The 21,869-nt window shown below is 56.8% G+C and overlaps 1 protein-coding gene across 2 annotated transcripts; it reads right to left on the bottom strand.

Annotated features, from left to right (window-relative positions):
- Positions 1-1,587: 1,587 nt before the first annotated feature.
- On the bottom strand, positions 1,588-21,809 carry PLCD3 (phospholipase C delta 3). 2 transcript variants are annotated; one of them, XM_043466363.1, is made up of 15 exons: positions 21,537-21,809; positions 10,371-10,532; positions 10,045-10,273; positions 9,550-9,679; positions 8,479-8,707; positions 7,800-8,001; positions 7,490-7,634; positions 6,554-6,706; positions 5,167-5,295; positions 4,883-5,033; positions 3,976-4,092; positions 2,973-3,139; positions 2,691-2,826; positions 2,427-2,576; positions 1,588-2,229 (listed from the first exon to the last, which is right to left on the bottom strand). In XM_043466363.1, exons 1-15 carry the CDS (start codon positions 21,685-21,687, stop codon positions 2,141-2,143), a joined length of 2,340 nt encoding a protein of 779 aa, XP_043322298.1. In that variant the 5' UTR covers positions 21,688-21,809; the 3' UTR covers positions 1,588-2,140. The 2 variants fall into 2 exon arrangements, with proteins under 2 accessions (XP_043322298.1, XP_043322306.1); XM_043466371.1 differs by lacking the exon at positions 21,537-21,809 and adding an exon at positions 17,168-17,605.
- Positions 21,810-21,869: the final 60 nt, after the last annotated feature.

Genomic DNA, 21,869 nt, shown 5'->3' with positions numbered 1-21,869 from the left:
CCAGAAAATTTCCCAGGAAGGGCCTGAGGAACCATGTCTAAACTCCTCCCCACCCCGACCCCTGTTCTCTTCCTGTGGACCTTTTCATTCATTTCCCCCTGCCCATGGCTGGTGCCTCCAAGCCCCTTTCCAGGGAACCTGGGCCCTGAGCAGCAGCCTGAGAGGTCCTGCCCCTGGGATCATCCCTGAAGCCTTTCCCTGACCCTCCCAGACCTACAGTTTATGTCTCTCCCCCAGCCGGGACCGGCTCACTCCAGGCCTTCAGGGCTGGGGAAAAAAAAACAGTCCTGCGGGTGCTGTCCACCCAGCAGTCTTCAAAATTACCAGCTGTGTTTCTTCTTTGCCTTCACCTCCCATAATCAGTTCCTGTCAACTTTGTTGCCTTAAAGACTCTTCCCAGCTTTGGCACTTTACTAGCCATAAACCCTTCCTCTTGCTGCATCAAACCAGAGATGAGAGGCAGGATGGGGAACTCAGTCTGGTGGCCAGGGTTCACCTAACACAGGAACCCCGGCCCAGATCCCAACCAGACCTGGCCCTGTGGGGGTAGGACACCTTTATTAGTTGCTCTTGACAGCCTCACACTGGACCTGGGGCCTCGCCCTGCCCCCACCGTGGGGCTGCAGCTTGGCTGCCTGGCTCTTCCGACAGCCCTAAGACTGTGCACCCAGACTACTGGCCCATTCCTTCATGGTTCCTGGATGGCAGGGGCGGTGGGGGGGGGAGGGGGCGGTGGGGGGGGCGGGGCGCACATCTGGGCCGCTTCAGGGTCTAGTGTCTTCTTTCAGATGCACAGATTCATCAGAACCAAAGGCCCTCCTCAGTGTAAACAGAGAAGGGTGAGGCCATCACTCTGCATCAGGTCCTGGGGTGGCAGGAAGGTGGAGACGGCCCAGCCCTGGGTTCTGCGGAGCAGCTTCCAGCCCAGCCCAGCCCAGCCCCAGGCCGCCCTCCGGGACAGGGACACCAAGCTCTGTGCTTGTTCAGTGTTGGTCCTGCTGCTTCAAGGAACCCCAGACGCCAGGGCTCCACGCTTCATCCCAGAAAGTCACTTTCTGATGGATTTCCTCCAGATTCTGTCATCTGCGGTGTGGGCATGCTCTCCCAGCATCTCTAGGGGCGCCTGAGCCTAACCCTGCTTCTCAGGCTTTTGTCCAAAAAAGGCTGCTCGGCTGGTGGAAGGAGACTCCCAGGTCTCTGGGATTCGTCTACTGAAGAGACAGGGGCCTCGAACCCAGCTGAGCCTGGAAAGGGGGGACTCTGAAGTCCCTGAGTCCTGTCCCCACCCCCTTTAGGGCTACCACACTTGCACCCTGGCAGAAGCCCTCCTTGCCCGCCCCCTCACCATTCCAGATCCCCAGTGTGTTTCTCGGGGGGTGGCCTTGTGAACTGTTGTCCTCAGTCTTGTGATGCTGGCAGCAGCTCTGAGCCAAGAGAGGTCAGGGCTATTTTGAGCTGTGGCAGCCCCTCCAGTGCCCTGTCCATCTTAGACAAATGGCCCAGATGTGGGAAGAGGCCCAAGGGACACTCCCTCTGCCCCAGCCCTCCCCGAGGCCTGTGGACGTGGCCTCAGCGGTACTCAGCGGGTGGCAGTGATAAACTTGCTTCTTTATTTTGTTCTACTGACCTCTCTAGGGCTCTTCTAAGGCACAAGTTAGAAACTGACTCCTAGGTCTCCCCAGAGCTGAGCCTCCCTCTCCCTCCTTGCTTTAACAGGGGAAGGGAGCTCAGGTTCAAGAGCTGGAGAGGGAAGGAGGGCCTTAGCGGGTGGCTAATGCCGAGGGAGGGGACGGGGGTTGGCTGGACTCCTCGTGGGAAGGAGGCTGCGATGGCCCCGCTGGGGGGCAGAGAGTGGTCGAGGGCTCACAAGTCCCGCTCCCTAAGTCTCCTGGCAGCACCAGGCCTGGCTCTTCATAAGCCACGACAACCAGGTGGGCTGAGGCCATCTCACAGCCTGGAGCAAGGAGCAACTGCCCATTCTTCAGGAGGGGTGCAGGCAGTCCCCAGCACCCAGTTGCGACCAGAGCCTGGCAGGCTCAGCAGGAGGCTGGAGGGGCTGGTCCTCCATCACCCCGCCCACTCTGGAGGGCGTGGGACGCAGACTGGCACCTGCAGAACCCAGGGTGGCTCAGCCTCGCAGTCAGGAGCCCCGAATGCAGATGTGGACAAAGAGAGTGGCCGGTGACAGTGAGGCCCCGTCCTTGGAAAGCAGGTGGATGTGGCGGTACCCTGCGGGGAGGGTAGCCCCACGTCAGCTTCTCTGTCCACGGCCCCACATGGCCAGGTGTGTAGGGTGCAGACCGCAGCCCACCCCCAGGGTGGCCTGGCTCAGGGCAGGCTCTCGGAGGAAATGGGCGGCCCCAATGAACAGGGTCTTGGAGGCCTGGACACCCCATCCCTTTCCACCCCCACCAACCCCCACCAACCTTGCTTCAGACTGCTGAGAGGCAGCGTGAACTGGCCCACGAAGTCATTGGGGGAGGTGACATCATAATCCTCTACCACGAACCGGACCAACGCCAGCTCCGGAACCCGCAACTGGAACTGCAGGGTCTGCCCCCAGCGGGGGTTGAAGCCTAGGGCGCAGGCCTGGCAGTCAAGAGCCCGCAGGGCCAGCCCCGCCCAGCACCTCCCTCCGCTCTCTGCGGTCCGCCCCTTACTCCCCCAACCCCAGCAGGGTCCCCACGCACCGTTGTTGAGCACATAGTTGGTCTCCTTGCGAGCACAGTCCGCGGGCACCCCGTGGATCTCAATGCGCACCAGCGGGTCCACAATGGAATTGGGCTTCTCGGCATTCAGCTTGGGCAGCTGCTGCGCCGTCAGCACCTGTGCGGGGAGAAGGGGGTGGGGGCTGCAGCCTGGCCCGAGGTGCTCACACCACCCTCCTGGGCCTTCCCCAGGTCTTTGTTGTCCTCGGGCTGGTGCCACCCCCGCAGAGGGGACCCGGGCAGGGCATGGCCCAGGCCTCTGACCTGGACGGTGAGAGTCGTTCTGGGGGGCCCAGGACACTCAGGGTCAAAGGTTGTGTTGGGCTGCCGCAGACAGGCGGGTTTCAGGACGTAGCCGCACTGCCCGTTGACGAGGAAGCGCCCGGCATTGAGGTCCATCTCGTAACCCGGTGTCTGGAAGTTCAGGGCCACTGTGGACACAGCAGGGGCGGGCAGGGCCTCTTAGTGGCCCTCTCGTCACTGCTCAGTCTCAGGGGCTCATTGCTCTCCCTGCAGACAGACTTTGTAAGGAGAGGACTTGGTTCTCTCCAGGGAGGGTGGGTGGGAGTAGCACCCCACCATGGCTTGGGGGCAACATGGCAGCCAGGGACCCAGCCCCACTATCACCTGTACTTCATGGCTGGAATCCCTCAAGGCCAGAGAGAGGTTTCCCTGGCTACCCCAAGGGGCACACTCCTCTCCTTTGGCGATGCTCATTGTCCTTCAGAGCCCACTCTCGCCAGGGTGGGCTTAGTAGGGACTGCTTCTGTGTATGTGTGTGTGTTTATGTTAAGGGCACAAGGGAGTGGAAGTGTTTTTCTGTCCTCAGCTGTGTCCAACTCTTCGCGACCGTATGGATGGCAGCCTTCTAGGTTCCTGTGTCCATGGGATTCTCCAGGCAAGCAGACTGGAATGGGTTGCCATTTCCTTTTCTGGGGGGATCTTCCCGACCCAGGGATGGAACCTGCGTCTCTTGTGTCTCTGCATTGGCAGGCGGCTCCTTTACCACTAAGCCACCTGGGAAGCCCTTTTAATTTCTACCTTCATAAAAAAAATTGAGATTTTACACTGGCAAGAACCAACAACCCTGACTTGTGTTTCCCTACCTACCCTGTTGACAAGCCTTTTAATAATCGTTATCTATGAGACTCATGTTTACGACTTCTGGAAAGCCCCGTGGCCCCATTACTGCTGGGAACTCCATGGCTCCCAGAGCCGCACCCCCACAAAGTGGCCCCCCACCCCCTCTTCTGCTGCCCCCACTCACCCAGCTGACAGCCCGTGTTCCACATCTCCTGGGGGCTGTAGTTGGCCGAGTTCATCCGCAGCCCCAGTGGGTAGACACGGGTCAGATGGCGGGCATTGTGCCTGACGAAGCTGTTCCCTGGGGGAGAGGTGGGGTGGGACTGTGGTGGCCGCTGGGGTATCACTCGCTCACTGGGTGCCAGAGCCTGTCAATCACCTTGCCCGCCCCCCACCACCTCCAGAGACCAGTTGGGAACAGGCAAAACTCCCATTGCCAGCTCCCGCTGCCCCCTTTCCTCATTCTCTCTGATGAGGGGGCGGGGGGTCCTCATGAGGAGGCTGCTGAAGTCCAGAGAGGTGCAGGGACCCCCCCACAGCCTGGCTCTGCATCCCACCCGAAGTCCCCACATTCCCGACTTCGTGGGTGGAGCCCCTGGCCCCAGGCTGCAATCCGTCTTTCATTGTTCAATCCACAAACACTCCTCCAGCCCCGCCTTGGGTTCCAGGAACCCTTCCGTGTATGTCATAGCTCCAGGCCTTGGGACAACCTGCTTCTCCTGTCTGGAAGTCCCCTCCCCCTCTTCATCTGGCTGCTTCCTCCCCCGGCTACAGGACTCCCCCAGCCTCTGTCAGACCCAGTGGATCACCCCGCACCGCAGTTATCCATCTGTGTCTGGCCCCGGACTAAGCTGTGCGTCCGTGAAGGCAGACATCAGACTCCCTCGCCCCAGTGCCGTCTTCCTGCATGTACAGCTAGCCCGGTGCTGGACACTCATTCCCTAAGCCCCTCTCTTCACTGCCCCCAAAGCCCTTTCACTCTCCTTTCCAGATCAACATCAGCATCTCCCACCCACCCGGAGTCTCCGGGGACCCGGAGTGCCGGTCCCCACCTCCCTCCTGCCTCAGATGCCCCGCATCCTGGCTCCCACCTGCCTCTCGGCTGAGCTTCCTGGCCTGGCGCTCGCTGAGGGAGCTGACGTGGCAGGGCTGGGGTGGAACCGGGGCGGGGCGCAGGGTCCGCAGGCGCGTGGCACAGCAGTACACGGCCAGCGCCGACAGCTCCGGGGAGATCTGCTTGGCCTGGGAGACACGCCTCAGCGGGGCTCTGCCCCCACCCACCAGCTCCAGCCCCCAGGTCCTCCCACCCCCCTTCTCTCGGCCACCTGTCCCCGAGCCCCACCCCGCACTGGCCCACCCGGGCGGGCCCACTCACCCGCGGCCTCTGCTCTATGGCCCCCGCTCCCTCCTCTTCATCTTCCTCTTCATCCTCCTCCTCCCGGTCTGATAGGATTCGACTGTCCTCACTCTTCTTCCCCTTCACCAGGATCCGGCCTTTCAGCCTCTGTAGATCCAACATGGAAGAATGAAGTTCTCCTGCCCGTATATCATTCTATGTGTCAGTCTATCATTCAGACACCACTGTGTGAGGGGCTGGCTTGGGGTGGTGAGCAGGAAAAGAGACACACATGAGTGATGTTTCTAACAGGAAAAAACCTATGAGGGAAACAGCCTATGGGACTATCCACAGGGGACTGGCTAATGAGATGCCTCCAAGCCTCTGAATACTGCAAGGCAGCCAATAAAATGAATGAGGCAGCTCAGGGTTGAAAGAGAAGGCGTTCTCTTCAAAAAAGATCTCACATGAAAGAAGTGTGGATAGAACACGTGTTCACGTGATCTTCTTTGTCTATCACTTGAAAGAGAAGATCACTATGCACAGGTATATAGGTATACAGACGCATGGAAAGTTCTGGAAGAATATACAAGACACCATTGAAGGTGATCACTTCAGAAATAGGACAAGGGGAGCAGGAATGGAAGAAAATCCATTTTTCATGGTGTATGCTCTATTTTTTCTTTTACCACATGTATGTTTTTTTCATACTAATAAAAAAAGTCAAATCACACACAAAGGTGAACCCAGATTTCCTGTGTAATTTGGGATTGGGAGTAGGAGGAGAGTTTTCTCCAAGAACCCCAAAAGGATAAATGTCCTGAAGAGGCAGATAAAATGCTCTGGGGTGTGGGAGAGAGGAAAATGGACCACTTGTGGCCAGAGCGCTGAGGAAGTTGCTAAGGCCACAGGAAGAGGCCCTTTACTGAGCTAGACTCTAAGCAGGTGGCGCTTGGTGAGCCCAGGTGGCTGGGACGGGAGCTCCAGGTGGAGAAGGCAGTGTCAAACAAGGGGACGGCCAAGCCCGCGGGTTCTCTGTGGGCAGGAGGCAGGGTGGGGAGGTCAGGCCAGGTCGTGGAGGGCCTTGCATGCCAGGGGCAAGGGTGGGAGGCATCTAGTCAAAATGGAAGGGAGACAAGTGACAAGACCCCAGGGTGGCAGATGTCAGATGAAGAGTGACACAGGAGAAGGTTAGGGCAGAGAGGACTTTCCTGTCAGTCCAGTGGTTAAGACTCCACACTTCCACTACAGGAGGTGTGGGTTCGATCCCTGGTCTGGGAACTAAGAACCCATATGCCACAAAAGGCGGCCAAAAGAAAAAAACCCAGAAGGTTAAGACAGAGGAGAAGGGTCCTGAACAAAGCTGGATGGTCAACCTTGGAGCCAGACCCTCCCCCTACCCAGGCTGGGGGTCTGAGAGCCTTACCTCTGGGGACGGCAGCTCCTCAGGATTCTGGGAGTCCAGTGTTTGCGTCACCAGCATGTCCCCCAGGATGGTGTGCAGGTGGCGGGCCATGGCAGCCTGCTGCTCCAGCCCGCAGTGGTTCTCAAGGGATAGGATGACAGGGTACGGGGACACCTGTGAGGGGGAGGGGCAGCAGCTCAGAGACACTCGCCCCCTCCCCGCCAGGACCCCTGCTACACCCAGCCCCCCACCCCCTTCAGGACAGGCAGGCAGATGTCTGGAGAACCCACTCTAGGGGAGACTGGGGTCAGTGTGTCCATGGAGGGGCAGAGGTCAGATCTGGGGCCACGGGGACGGGGGTGGACTGTCTGGGGAGTTGAGAGTGGCTGCAGGAATGTTTTTTTTTTTAATAAATGTTATTTATACGTTAATGACACTGACCATGCCATTTAGGTTGCACACTTTTCGTCCCAGCCCATTATTTGTTGATGGAAAGATTCCTATAGCTTGACACGTGGCAATTTTATGCAGGTGCAACGTTGAGCTTCTCTTTTATGATTTCCTCTTTGTGAGTCACGATTAAAATGTCCTTCCCTACCCACATGGTTTCCTTCTGGAAATTTTATGATTTTCATACAATTACTAAACGTGAGGGTGGGAGAAGGGAGCCTCTCGTCCAGCTTTATTCCACCCCGCTGGCCAGCTGTCCCAGCAGCACTTGGTGAAAGTGAGTCTCTGGGAAGGGGTTTCTTTTGTTTTTTGTCTTGGCCACACTGCACAGCATGCAGGATCTTAGTTCCCCGGCCAGGAATTGAACTCATGCCCCTTGAAGTGGAAGTGTGGAGTCCTAACCACTGGACCACCAGGGAAGTCCCAGGGGATTCTTTTGGAAGGACCGAGATCAGCTGGGGTTGCCGGCAAGGCTCTGGGGCTGAGTGTGGGGGTCCCGGGGCTCACCGTGAAGGCATGCTCTCGCACTGCCTGGATCACATCTCGGAAGAGGATCTTGGAGGTGAGGGTGTGGCCGTGATAGATGACCGGCTCACCTCCTGGCCCCTCCCAGCAGTCCAGCTCCACACAGCGGCATCCCTGGGCAAAGGCCCTGCGGACAGACAGATGGACAAAGTATCTTGTGGGTGGCACAGAGCAGGGCAATGGACAGGCCTCCAGGTAGGCCCCAGGAAGCCCATGGTGGGAGCTGAGCCCCTTATCACCCCCAAACCGGCTCCCAGATCTGCTCACCTCCGCCACCCCCGCATCGTGGTACCTGACGTAGGCCTCGGTGCTGCTGGGTCCCCCGATCTGAGAGTCAGTCAGATAGGTGTTGTGGGAGGAGGAGACGAAGTAGTGGGCAAGGGGCTGGTCCATGTCCTGGAACACGCGTGTGTGGGCTGGGTCCAAGGCATCCCCCTCAGGGGACAACAGGTACATCATGAAGCCATCCAGTGTCATCAGCTCATGCTGCTTGGCTGCAGAAAATGGGCAGAAGAGAGCATCAGGCTATGCAGGGAACCCTGTGTCTGGCCCCCAGAATCTCAAAGCTCACTCAACTTAATAATAATGAGCACTTGTCTACTGACTGGACTCAGCTATGCCTTTTTTTTTTCTGGCTATGCCACACAGCTTCTGGGATCTCAGTTTCCTGACCAGGGATTGAACTCGGGCCCCACAGCAGTGAAACCCCAGAATCTTAACCACTAGACCACCACTAGACTCGGGGACTCCCGAGTTATGCCATTTAATTTCAACCCAACCCTGTGAGGAAGATACATTACTATGCCAATTTACAGAGATGGTGGCTGAGTCTCAAAGAGGTGAGGTGAGCTGCCCAAGATGGTGCCCACAGTCAGGAACAGCAGAGCCCACTTAGCTGGGAAGCTAGACCTGTCAGACGCCAAGCCCCGGGCTGCGTTGGCCCCAACCCCATCTGTCAGACCCTTCTTCACCTGTCTCGTTGAGCTCATAGGTGTGGATGAGCTGCTGGGCGTGGGCCAGCGTGGCCTCACGCTCGCCCTGGTCCTCCAGGAACTCCAGCAGCTCAGGGGCACTCAGCACGCGGTCCTCTCCCGAGTACCGATGGAAGATCTCCTCCAACTCAGGGCGTTTCAGCAGCCGCCGCAGAAACTCCTCGATCTCAGGCCCTTCCAGCCGCTCATTTTTGGAGTGGTCACACTCCTAGAGGGCAAGAGGGAGAGGCTCAGGGGAGGACGACGCCCTGGGAGAGCCGGGTGCTCTCACACCCGTGCTCTGTACACACCCCCGTCATCCACCACGGCTGGGAAGGGAGGTGACGTCTCCCATTTCACAGGTGGAAAAACTGAGAGCTGGCGAGGCCGCAGGTCTCACTCAGACTCACGCAGCTGTTAAATCGCAGGGCTGGGGTTCTAAAGACAGTCTCTTGGGTTCAGGGCTTATCCCTCTGCCTACCCCAAGAATCAAGATGGGGGAGGAAAAACTGTGAGCCTCAGGCAGGGCTGAGCCTCTGTGCCGGAGGCCCCGCTCTGGTGTGTATGCTGTACTGTTTTCACACGTCCACCCCAAGGTCAACGAGCAACGCACAGCTGAGATGGCATGCGGTGCAGTCCCCGCGGCGCCGTCCGTCCAGGAGCACAGCGGCCGTGGCCCCCCCATCCTTCAGGGTCACACAGTCCGCGTGCTCCAACTGGGCCGTGGGTGCAGAGCCCACCCCTGTGGGCCCCTCCCACACGTAGGGTGTACATGGTCACGTGTGGAGGTGCCACACACGCTACAATGGAGGGGGTGCGCTCACGTGTGTGCCCATGAGCCCGAGGTCCTCGATACCTGGGCTCTGCCTGAGGGTGAGGAAGGGGCTGTGGGCCCAGGCTCGCAACCTGGCTCAGTGGCTTCCCTGGGTGAAAGGGTAGAGTAAGGCCCAGATGCAGCCTTTCTGCAGAAAGAGGCCACTCTCCACAAAAGCCTGGGGTGGGGGTGGGGCGGGGGAACTGAGGACTCCCACGGCTGGGGGGGCAGAGATCAGACTGGTAGCAGGTGCCCACCTTGAAGAGGCGGTAGGCGTACATGTCGTTCATGTCCACATTGACCATGCGGAGCAGGTTCTTGATTTCCTTGAAGCTCATCTGACTGTCCTGATTGGAGTCTGCCCGGTGCAGATAGGAGTGGATCCAGGTGTGGGTGCTCAGGAAATACCCGCAAGAGGCTGGGCCCCGCCCCCAGCTGACAGGTAACTGACAGATAGCAATCTCCCCTGACTACACGCACACTCACCCCCTCCCGCCTGGGGGCTCCCAGTTCGGGAACTGTGCGTTCCCCTCAGCCTGTGAACTGCCTGAGCACCAAAGGAGCGCATCCTTTGTGGGACCCGGGCTCCCCAGAGGACGCCTGGCTGCCACCCTCAGTTCTGAAGACAAGGGCTCGGTCTCAAATCTAAAAGCCCCTAAGCGTGGAGCCACGCCTCCCATGGGGCTGGGAGTCCTCCCGGCATGGGGCTGGCACCCCTCCATGCCAGCCTGCCACATTCCCCGGGAGGATATTGGTCAAGGCGCTCGCGTTGGCTCATGGCTTCGAGGCGCGCGCGCAGCTTGGCCAGACCACGCACCCAGCGCTGCGCCTCCTCGGCCGTGGGCGCCACCAGGTCCAAGTTCTTGCGGCGCCCCTTGAAGGCGATGGTGAGGCAGCGTGCCGGCTCGAAGGCGCCCCCGAAGTGCCGCAGGCCCTCGGACTGGTGGCCCTCGCGGATGGCATCGATGTGTTGGACGAAGACTGTGGAGAGGAACGGGCCGGGCGCGGCCGGGTCAGGGCGACGAGGCCAGGCCGCCACTGTCCCCAGCCCGCCCATGCCCTCCCTGGTCCCGCTCACAGATGTGCTGCGAAGGCGCACGCGGGATGCGCCGCTGGAACCACACGCTCATGCCGTCCTCCTGCAGCCGGTACAGCCGCTCCTTCTGCCAGGTCCGAGAGCGGATCTTGCAGAGACGGGAGCCCCGCAGCATGGCCCGCACGTCCTCATCCTCCGACAGGCCTGCGGGGATGGGAGACCATGGGCGCCCTGGCCTCCGGCCCCGCCCTCACGTTCTCCCTCAACCCACTCCCCAGCAGGGAGAAGCATCCTCCGGCCTCAAGTCTGGGAGGACTTCCCCAGGCGGCTCCTCCTCTCCAGGTCAGGGAACTGGCTTTGGCTCTAGGCTTTTTGGCCCCAAGGCCTGTGTTTGATGTATCCCCCTGGAACGGGTGCCAGTAACAGCCTGGCCCTCCTCCCAAGCCTCCCCTGGAGGCCTTGAAGTGAAGAAGAAGTGAAGTCACTCAGTCATGTCCAACTCTTTGCAACCCTGTGGACTGTAGCCTACCAGGCTCCTCCGTCCATGGGATTCTCCAGGCAAGGATACTGGAGTGGGTTGCCATTTCCTTCTCCAGGGATCTTCCCGACCCAGGGATGGAACCCGGGTCAATTGCGGGCAGACCCGCATTGCGGGCAGACGCTTTACCGTCTGAGCCTCCAGGGAAGACACTGACTGGGGCTCCAGCCTGTTAAAAGTCACCTTTTCTGCCACTGCCCTCCAGGCTTCAAGCCTAGAATCTGCCATCAAGGGCCTTTTCCCTTGAGAGAAAACTCTGACCATCAAGAGGGGTGTTTTTGTTCGATTGCTCAATCGTGTCCGACTCTTTACAACCCCATGGACTACAGCATATGCCAGGCTTTCCTGTCCTTCACTATCTCCTGGAATTTGCTCAGACTCATTTCATCCAACCATCATCAAGAGGGTAGTCTCATTATCCAACCTAAATCTTTCTTATTGCAACCCAAGCTCCTCACCTCTGCTTTCTCAAGGACAAGGAGGTCACTCTGGCTCCAGGGTCTCAGACCAAGCAGGCCAGGCCCAGCCCTGCTTTGGCCAGCCTGGGGCTGACCTCCAGATGCCCTGGTGAGGTCCAGCAGAAAGCATGATCTCTTGTGACACTGGGTATCCCCCTTGTCCAGACACTGTCACAACCCCACGGGCTCTCCAGTCATAGCGTCCCTCTTCCTTAATATGACAAAATATGACAAAATGCTTATAAGGCACCTACTACATGCCAGACTCCACTCATGTATTAACACACGGGAAAACAAGTGCAGAGATGCTTCGGGAACTTGCCAGAATTCCATGGCTGGGGCGTGGTGGAAACAGGCTTTAAACCCTGGAGGTCAGGCTTCAGCATCTTCACCCTTGGCCAGCACACTGACCCCTCTGCTCCTTCTTCTATCCTCTTTGCCCCTCCCTGCAACCACCCTGGGCCTGGGGACCTAGGGCAGAGCGGGATTCAGGGAGTCAAATCCCAGCTCTGTCACTTCTGTCACTGACACGGCCATGGTGGCATTACCCTGTGACTGCTCTAAGCCTCCAGTTCTCCATTCATAAAGTGGCGACCACAATAGTAGCTGCTGCAAAATCCAAAATTCAGTCCAGCAGCTGCCTGCTCCGTGGGGCCACTCCCTTTGCTTGGATGTGTCTCAGCAGGGGTCAAAATCAAAAGTTTGTGAGTCAGGGGACAATAGAATGGGTGGGAACTAGTCAAACTGTAGGGTCCACGCCCTTTGGAAAGGACGGGGACAGCCAGGGGTGGATGTGGGCCCAGAGATTCCAGAGAACTGGAATCTGAATTTGTATGTGATGCCTCCAAATTTTTCAGTGTTGGCAATTAAATCAAATTGAAGTAAAAATCCCAAAACACCATTGTGTGTGCCAAAGGAAACAGGACAGTGGGCCTCTCTTCCTCCTTTTATTTTAACAAGCTCCCAGCACTGGGCTTGGCTTTAGGCTCTGTGCCCCATCCCTCAAGGACCCTGCTTGCCTGATTGCAAACTCTGACCTGAGGAGTCAAGTCTAAATCCCTGCAACTGCCTCTCCCTCTCTCTGGGAGCCTTTGTAGGATCCTTCTCCATCTCTTCTTCATATCAGAGTCCTTCAAGGACCAGCTCAGATACCACCTCCTCTAGGAAGCCTTCTCTGATTTATCCTCAAATGGGAGTTCCCCTTCCCTGACTACCAACGACACTTTTTACTTTAATTAAATCAGCCCACCTAAATTGTAATTTCAGTGGATTTTTAATAAACTGAAGCACTGGGATGTCCTCACCCCAGGGCTTGTCCCAGAGCCAGGCTTGCAGTCGGTGTTTTCTGAAAGGGGAGGCAGATAGAGAGACAGCTGGGGGACTAAGGGCATTCTAGTCCCAGCCCTCAGCCATCTGTCCCGACTTCTGAGCAGCAGCCTGGTGAGTCAGGGTTTCTCAACCCTGACTGTGCGTCAGAATCACCTGGAGAGGTTGCAAAAGCCATGACCCAGAGATTCTTGTTCAACAGGTGCAGGTTGGGGATTGGGTATCGGTACATCAGGTATCTGTCCTACCTTGTGGGACTTTCCTCATGGTCCAGTGGTTAAGAATCCATCTGCCAATGCAAGGGACACAGGTTCGATCCCTGGTCGGGGAACTAAGATCCCACATGCTGTGGAGCCTGTGCACTCTGGAGCAGCTAAATGCAACTTCGAAGCCCTTGTGCTGCAACTAGAGAGTCTGTGTGTGGCCAGAAGAGATCAGCATGATGCAACAACATTCCCCCATGCCATCACTAAGACCTGATGCAGCTGAATAAATATATAAAAAAATAAATAAATAGAAGAGGCTATGGTCCCCCTTGGGGCCAATGTGTGACCCTAATGGCTCGAAGGGGTCTCCCTTTAAAATAAAGGAAGGAATAGAGGCCCATTGTCCTGGGGACTGCGGCCTTCTGGAAGGGTCAATGGCCACTCAGTGCCACCTAGCCAGGAAGGGGAGGTGGAACCCTCCTGCTTCCAGACAAAGAGCTAGAACATGGCGTGTGTCAGGCCAAGAGACTCACCAGACCCTCAGCCCCCTATCTTCATATCTGGACAACCTCTGCATTCTCTCTTCCTGAGGGTGGGGGGCAGGGCAGTCAGGGGGCCCTGCAGTGCCACCGGGGCTGAGCCCACCCCTTCTCGACCTTCTCAGCTGTGGGAAAGGGGACTTCTCATTTCCATGACAACTGAGCTCTGTAGCTGGAGCCACCTCCCCTGACCCGGCCAGCCCTGTGATGCCAAGCCCAGAGTTGGGGGGCGGGGAGGAGGGGCGCTGGTGAATGACTAAGGCCGGAAATGGAGGTGAGTCACCGTCACCATCACCGAGGGCCTGTTTTGTCCAGAGTTTTCTGGACAAAGGCAGAGAAAGGCAGCCTGAACTCCTGACTGGCCCCCCAGAGGGACAGATTCCCACGTTGAGGTGGGCCCTTCTCCTGGCCCTCACCCCAGCTTGCCAAGAGCCTGTTTCGGGAAGGGGTGATATTCCATTCTGCACGCCCTCCCAGCAAGAGCCCCCAGATCACACTGCCCCTTGGACCACACTGTCTTCCAACCACACTGCCAGTGGAAAGGCTTCACAGAATGAGGGTGAAGGGCCAGGCTGGGCCAAGTGCTGAGCAGTTTTTCCATTGCTTGAGCTTCTGAACTCTGGGATAGTGAGAGGTAGGGGGTGTCAGACAAGGCGGGCAGAGGTAAGGAGGTGAGGTCAGGAGGAGGGTCCAAGCTCTGCGCAGTGATCCTGGGAGAGGCCTGTCCCTCTGCCTAGCCGCCCAGTAAACATTTTTCAGTCCTGCCAGACCCAAACCCGCAGATGTTTCCTGGACCTCATTCCTATTCACTTGGAGCAGGTTCACGAGGAGCCTACTTCCTGCAGTTTCCGTGGGTTCTTTATCTATCCATTTCTTCCTATCTATCCATTTCTGGAGTGGGGCTGGGCCAGCACCATGGCCACCTCGACCGAGCAGGTTGGGGAACAATCATGAAATAATAGTAGTGAAAATGAGAACAATCAGTAGCCAAAAGGTGGAATGAACCCAAGTGTCTATCAGCAGATAAACGGATAAGTGAAATGTGGTCTTCCATTCGGTGGGATATTATTCAGCCGTTTAAAGAGTGAAGTCTGATCTCTGCAAAGTACGACATGGATGAACTTTGACAACATTATGCTAAGTGAAATAAGCCAGACCCAGAAGGACAAACATACGATTCCGTTTACATGAGGGACCTAGAACAGTCAAATCCACAGAAACATTTTATATCATTATACCTCAATTTAAAAAATTCAGAGACAGAAAGTAAATTAGAGATTACCAGGGATTTCAGAAAGGGACAAACAGGGAATTATGGCCCAATGGTTACAGAGCTTCTGTTTAGGGTGATGGGAAAGTTTTGGAAATAGCACAACATTGTCAATGTAATTAATGCCACTAAATTATCTGCTTCAAAATGGTTTACATGGCCAATTTTATGTTAGATATATTTGAGAACAATTTTTAGAAATAAAGGGACTTCCCTGGTGGTCCAGTGGTTAGCATTCCGTGCTCCCAATGCAGGGGGCATGAGTTCGATCCCTGGTGGGGAAACTAAGATCTCACATGCCGCATGGCACAGCCAAAAATAACGGTAATAATAATGTAATATGCCAGGAGGGGCTTCCCAGCTGGCTCAGTGTGTAAGGAATCCACCTGCAATGCAGGAGATGCAGGTTCAGTCCCTGGGTAGGGAAGATCCCTTGGAGGAGGGCATGGAAACCCACTCAAGTTTTCTTGTCTGGAGAACCCCATGGGCAGAGGAGCCTGGTGGGCTACAGTCCGTAGGGTCGCAAAGAGTTGGACATGACTGAAGCGACTGAGCACGCAAGCCAGAAACCACCATGCACTTTAAATGGCTGAATTAATTCTCAATAAAGCTGTTAAAGAGGCAGCTAATGAATTCGTTCAGGGTTGCAGGGTCGGTAAGTGGTGGAGCTGGAGTGTGTTGAGAACTGGGGAGGAAGCTCACCCAAAGGGCTCTATGGGGCTGAACCCTGATCCACCTGGAGCCCGTCCACAGGGAGCTTGAAATAAATGATATAAAGAAGGAAACTGAGGCAACGCCTGGGAAGGAAGATGGTTAATTTGCTCCATCCCTGCTCCTCAGTCTCACGGCCTCCAGCTGGTTTTGTCTCCTGTTCAGCCCACTGTCATCAGCTCAGGCCCAGACATCTTCCCCGAGCTGAAGGCTCACCTCTGCCCCCAGAGAGGGACCGGAAGGTGGTGGGAAATGGCAGCCCCACAGTTTCCCAGCGACCACCTTCGGCCTGGGCAGTTCAGGCTGTGTATGGTCTGGGGGCCAGAGGGGTTCTGTGGCCAAGGCTTGGGGTGGGGCAGAAATCTGCCTCAGCGACAGAGTTGGAAGAGGCTGTGGGAGGCCAAGTTCATCTCTGCCCCTTAAATCCCACCCTTCTGGACTTCCCCGGTGGCTCATTGGAAGAGAATCTGCCTGCCAATGCAGGAGACACAGGGTCAATCCCTGATCTGGGAAGATCCCACACGCAGCAGAGCAACTAAGCCCGTGAGCCACAAAACTACTGAGCCTGTGGTCTGGAGCCCGGGAGCTGCAACTACTGCGGCCACACGCCCTAGAGCCCGTGCTCCGAAACGAGATGACACCGCAGTGAGAAGCCTGCACACCACAACTAGAGAGTGGCCCCTTCTTGACACATCTAGAGAAAGCCCTCGCACAGCAACCCAAAAGACCCAGCGCAGCCAAAAACAAATACATTTTTTTTCTTTTTTAAAAACAAATACATTTTGTTTAATGTTAAAAAAAAAATTCCACCCTTCTCATAGATGGGCCACTGAAGGTCAGAGAGGAGGAGCCATGTATGCTGAACAGTGTGGGTGGCCCAAGGCAGGGGCGGATGTAAGGACTGTGTAGGGGGCAGGGGTGAGAGGTGCTGTGTGGTCATAGGGTGTATATGGAGGCCAGGGTGTGTAAGGACTGAAGGTGTGTGTAGGGTGGTGTATGCATATATGGTGTGTGCACCTGTTGGGGGGGGCAGGGGCGGTCGGCAGGTGGGAGGAAGGTGATTCGCTTGGTATGGAAACTAGGCAGTGTGTGTGTGTGTGTCTGTGTGTGTGTCTGTGTGTCTGTGTGTCTGTGTGTGTCTGTGTGCGCACGCACACGCACCAGTGCACATTCAGGAAGGGCACACAGGACTCCAGAAGGAATGTGAGACATGCAGGCAAGAGCGACAGACAGCCGTCAGCTTCACGCCAACAAGGGCAGGGAGGAGAGCAGCTTTTCATGGTGACTGAGGCCATGAGGCTCTGGGAGGGGACATGCAACAGTGAGGGGTCTCAAACACCTTCCCACCCAAATCCCCGAGCCAGCAGGCAGCCCCACACCTTGGGTACCAAGCGAGTCCCCCTCACCCAGGCTGGCTGCCACACCCAAGGCGAGAACTCAGTGGAGCTCAGTGCCAGAAACCATAATGTTCCCTGAAACATCAACAAAGTCAGGGAAGGGTGGCGGGGCTCCCCTGCTCCAGGCGGACACAGTGCTGCGAAGGTGTCATCACCTTTCTCAGCCAGACCAGGGGTGAAGGCTGTTTGGGGGCTGAGATGGGAGAGAGGGGCTCCCCAGAGCTGAAGAAGGAGAAGAGGTGAGGGGGCCACAGTGCAGGAAAGAGCCAGCCCCTCAGCCCTGCCTGGCACACCCCAGCCCTCCCCACCACCCAGGCCAGGCATCTGCCTGGACCAGGGGCTTCTCGGAAGACCCCCCACCAGCTGCCAACCTCCCCTCGGGAGCCCCACTCACCCTGCAGGACATGTTCTGGGCAGACCGTGGGGAGAGCACGCTTGCCCTGTGGCATTTGGTGGTGTTTGCAGACTGGAGAGGGAAGGGAGCAACTTCTGCCCACTCAGTGCTCTGCTCCGGGGGATTAGGCGTGGGGGTGGAGCAACTGGGGCTCTGGGGTGGTAGGGCTGCCAGGCAAAACTCCGTACGCCCAGTTAAATGGGGATTTCAGATAACAACGAATAATAATTTAGTATCAGTATGTCCCAAATTATGTGTGGTTTATCTGAAAAGTGCATTTAACTGGGCATCCTGTACTTTGGGGGGCAGCCCTATGAGGACACCCCCTGGAGGTTAGCAGAGCCAATATGGGGGAGGGGTGTAGCAGGTCCCTCCCCACCAGGCTTAAATCACTCATCCATTCATTGTGTTAGGAGCTGGGACTCTGGGCAGACTTCCTGGGTTCAAATCCTCAAATCCTCTCTTAGCTATAAATACTTCCGAGCTTTGAATCCTGGGCCAAGTTACTGAACCTCTCTAAATCTCAGATTTCTCACTTGAAAAATGAGGTTAGGGATTTCCCCAGTGGTCCAGTGGCTAAGACTTTGTGCTTCCAATGCAGGGGGTACAGGTTCGATCCCTGGTCAGGGAACTAGACCCCACATGGCACAGTTAAGAGGTCTCATGGCACAACTAAAGATCCTGCATGCCGCAACTAAGACCTGGTGCAAATAAATAAACATTTTAAAATAAAATACAATGAAGCTAATGGTTACACCTACTTCATACAGGGTTGTGACATTAAATGAGCTAGTATGTGAAAAGCACCCCCCCTCCACCTGGAGCCTCTCATGTCACATGGGGACAGCTCAGCACCTTCCCCGGGGATGGAGAGGATTAAACAGGATCAGGGCTGCTGTGTGCTCAGCACTGCACTGTGCTCCCATCTCCTCTTTGGCTCAACTCTTCCCTGGCTTCCCAGGAACAGGTCGGGCCAGCAGCCCAGCCCAGGGGCAGGGGGGCTGGAGCAGGCTGGACCCCGTGCTCCACAAATGACTCCCACTCAACACGGGGGCTGCCTCCCTCCCCCTTCATCTCAGTTCCTCCCAGTAAGGCCCTCCAAGCCCTTTCTTTTCCTTGAGCCCCTCTGAGCCTTCGACTCTGAGCCACTCCCTGCCCTGGCCTCTAGACCTGATTTGAAAGAAAATCTGTTCTGTTGGACTAAGGGGTGGGGCTTCCCTGGTGGCTCAGTTGATAAAGAATCTACTGCAGTCAAGAGACCGCCTATGATGCAGGAGACCCAGGTTTTATCCCTGAGTCATGAAGATACCCTGGAGAAGAAAATGGCGAACCACTCCAATATTCCTGCCCTGGAAATTCCATGGACAGAGGCTCCGGATGGGCTACAGTCCATGATGCCACAAGAGTCGGACACAACTGAGCAACTCAACCACCACCAAGGGGTGTGGAGAAGGCGGTGACCAGGCCCGGCCCTGAGGATCATTCTGGGAGAGGCAGCAGCCGCAGGGGTTGCATCGAAAGCTATGTGGGTGGTCGACATAGGCCTTGGCCTTGTGGGCCTGAGCAGCTGGGCCCCAGGACACCTGGGTTTCGCCTCCACCCTGTTCCTGGACTCAGCGAGGCCTGGGGAAGGGGCATTCCCCATGGAGTTGACATTCCTCTCTGAGAAGGCAGTCACTCAACAGGATGGTGCAGCAGCCAAGGGGAGGGAGGGTGCCCAGGTGACATTGTGACACCCACATAGTTCCCAACAGTGTCACTGTCCACAGGGTGCCCGGAACTCCCGTGCAGCCTTACTCAGCCACAGGGCACTGAGTCTTGGGCTCAGTGCTAATTACTTGTCTACAAGTGTTTCCTAGACTGTCCTCTCCCCCAGGGCTAGGTATTCTCCATCTCTGAAGCCCCAGCCCTGGCACAACACCCTGGCACCCCGATGTGAAGTCACTCAGTCGTGTCCAACTCTGCGACCTCATGGACTGCCTGGCTCCTCCATCCATGGGACTTTCCAGGTCAGAATAATGGAGTGGGTTGCCATTTCCTTCTTCAGGGGATCTTCCCAACCCAGGGATTGAAACTGGGTCTCATGCATTGCAAGCAGACTCCTTAGGACCTGAGCCACGGGGCTTGCTTGGCAAATGTGTGTGGAATGAGGAGACAGGCAGGTGGGCAGGATCGTCACCTTGACCCTCCCATGGCAAACGTAACCCTCGAGGGCGGCTGACTCCCGGGGCTGCTTCTCAGGCCTAACGCCAGCCCTTGGCTGTCTCCGCAGCACCTCAGCTCCCCATGGGCGTCGTCCTCTCCACCACTGCCCTGTAAACCAGAGGACGACGACAGACATCTCCCAGATCCCATCGACAGCAGAGCCCAGCTCAGTCCACCTCCCCGTCGTCCTGGAATCCGTTCTGGTTCCACAGCTCACATCTGAGCCTCCCCCCCACCACTTTGCCCAACTGACCCCTCAGCCTCCCTCCAGTGGGGCTCCCTGTTTTACCCCTGTGTTCATCCAACCCACCCTTACCCTACACAGTTCCTGCTCTCCTCTTGTCTAAGACCTTTCCTGAGCTCCTGACACCCTCCAGAGAAAGAGGGGCCTCGAGGATCCAGCCTCCCCCTGCCTCTCCCCTTTGGCCTCACTCTAGCCTCCCTCCTGCTGCGGGGTGCAGTCAGGGCTTCCCAGCCTCTTGCTCTACCCTTCAGAGCCTTGTTTCTTGGTTTCGTTGTCTGACACCCTTGCTGGTGCTTCAGCTCTCTGAGGGCCAGGGCTGTGTCTGTCTTGTTTGTTGCTGAATCCCTAGGGCAGAGCATACTACAGGCACTCAATAAATGTTGGCTGAATGCATATGTGATTGATGAAGCGCAGGGCAGAGAGCACGTCTTCTGTGTTTATAAGGAGAGTGCCTGCCACAGTGATCAGAACTCAGCGCTCAATAAATTCAGGTCAAATGAAAGGAGGTAGAAATAAGAACAAAAACAATGGAGGACAGAGAAAGTAAGACCAGAAGGACTGCCCTGGTGGTCCATTGGTCAAGACTCCACACTTCCAATGCAGGGCACATGGGTTCAACTCCTGGTCTGGGAACTAGATCTTACATGTGGCTGTAAGAGAAGGTAAGACTGGCAAGTGAGACCTCTGCATTTTACCCCAAGATTCACACAGGTCTTCAGGCAACCTTGTCCTTCTATTCCCTCAGCCCCACCTCTAGCCTCTCCATCATTAACTATTCTACTGACCATAGTTCTCCTACACCACTTCAGTTTTACAGTACTTTACATTGTATAAAATACTCTCACAGGGACGTCCCTGGTGGTCCAGTGGTAAGACTCTGTAAGACTCTGGCCCCTTTGCAGGGGCCAGGGTTTGATCTCTGGTCAGAGAACTAGATCCCATGTGTCACAACTAAAGATTTCACACGCCACAACTAAAGCGCCTGTGCGCCACAAACTAAGGCTTGGTGCTGCCAAATAAATAATAAGATAAATAAAAATAAATACTAAACAGTAACTTTCACACACACGCCCCCTCATTCAAGCCCTCAACCCCCACTCAGTCCCACTTTGCCCAGATTCTGAGAGGGTACCAGGGGCAGTGTGGGGGTACACGCCAACCTTTGCCCTCTACTAGCTCTATGGTCATGGGCAAATTCCTTACTTTCTCTTCCTCATCTGTGAAATGGAGAATACCTTATCTGTGAACACCACCTACCTCTCAGGAAGGTGAAGAAGACTGACCGGCACCATATCCCTAGCCACCCAGTGCTGGCCTGCATCTAGGAGATGCTTGATAAACCACAATTGCATTCCGTTCCCCCACAACTTCCCTCAAATCTAAGAAGGCAAATTTGGCTTTCTGACCCAAAGGTCAGTGTTCCCACCAGTTAGACCAGTTCTACCAGTGCTCTAATCCCAGTGGGGGCTGTAGGGTTAGAAGATCGGCATGAGACGCCAGCCTCTTCTACAACTCTCATGCCCTAAGGGGCCCAAGAATCCAGGATGCCCTGAGCGCTCAAAGACCCTAGAAGGTACAGGGTGTCCGGGAGGGGGTGACGGGCATCCGAAGCCTGTCTCTCCCTTTCTACTCCCCCAACCTTCTCGGACCCCAGTCCGCAGCCCTCGTCCAAACTCCCACTCCATACTCCCAGAAGTCGTCCTGGGAGCCTCGCTCAGACCCGGGACCTCGGGTGACCCCAGGTGTGACACTCCACCCCGCCCCCCGCTGGAACGGCGCTGGCCTTCCATCCCTCGCCAAACTCCCCACATCCCTACTGGGAAGCCCACGAACGGCTCGCCGGAACACCCCGATCTTCCCAAGATGCGCCCCCCGGGGCGCGTCCGCGCCCACCCGGAGCCACCCCGGCCGCTCACTGACCCATCTTCTTCAGCGCCCGCAGCCCGGGCCTCTTGGTGCTGGCGTCTTGGGATGCGGGCGGGGACGGGTGCCCTACGGGCGTTGCGACCTGGGCCGGGACCGGGGGCTCCTCGGGCTGCCGCCCGCGGCTCCTCCAACTACCGCACAGCATGGTCGGGGGTCCGGGGTCCGGGCCGGGCCCGGGGTCAGCGCTCGCGGTGCGGAGCGGAGAAATTTAGCGGCGCCGGGAGCGAGTCTGGAGGAGGAGGTGTCGGGAGGAGGGAGAAAGGGAGGGACGAGGGTCAAGGAAGGAGGGACCTAGAGCGAGAGGGCGGGGCCGAGGACAGCGCGGGG

This window comes from Cervus canadensis, chromosome 1 (genome assembly GCF_019320065.1).
Source record: "Cervus canadensis isolate Bull #8, Minnesota chromosome 1, ASM1932006v1, whole genome shotgun sequence".
Taxonomy (NCBI): domain Eukaryota; kingdom Metazoa; phylum Chordata; class Mammalia; order Artiodactyla; family Cervidae; genus Cervus; species Cervus canadensis.
Note: the sequence above shows the minus strand (reverse complement) of the source record. Positions and strands in the feature narration are given on the sequence as shown.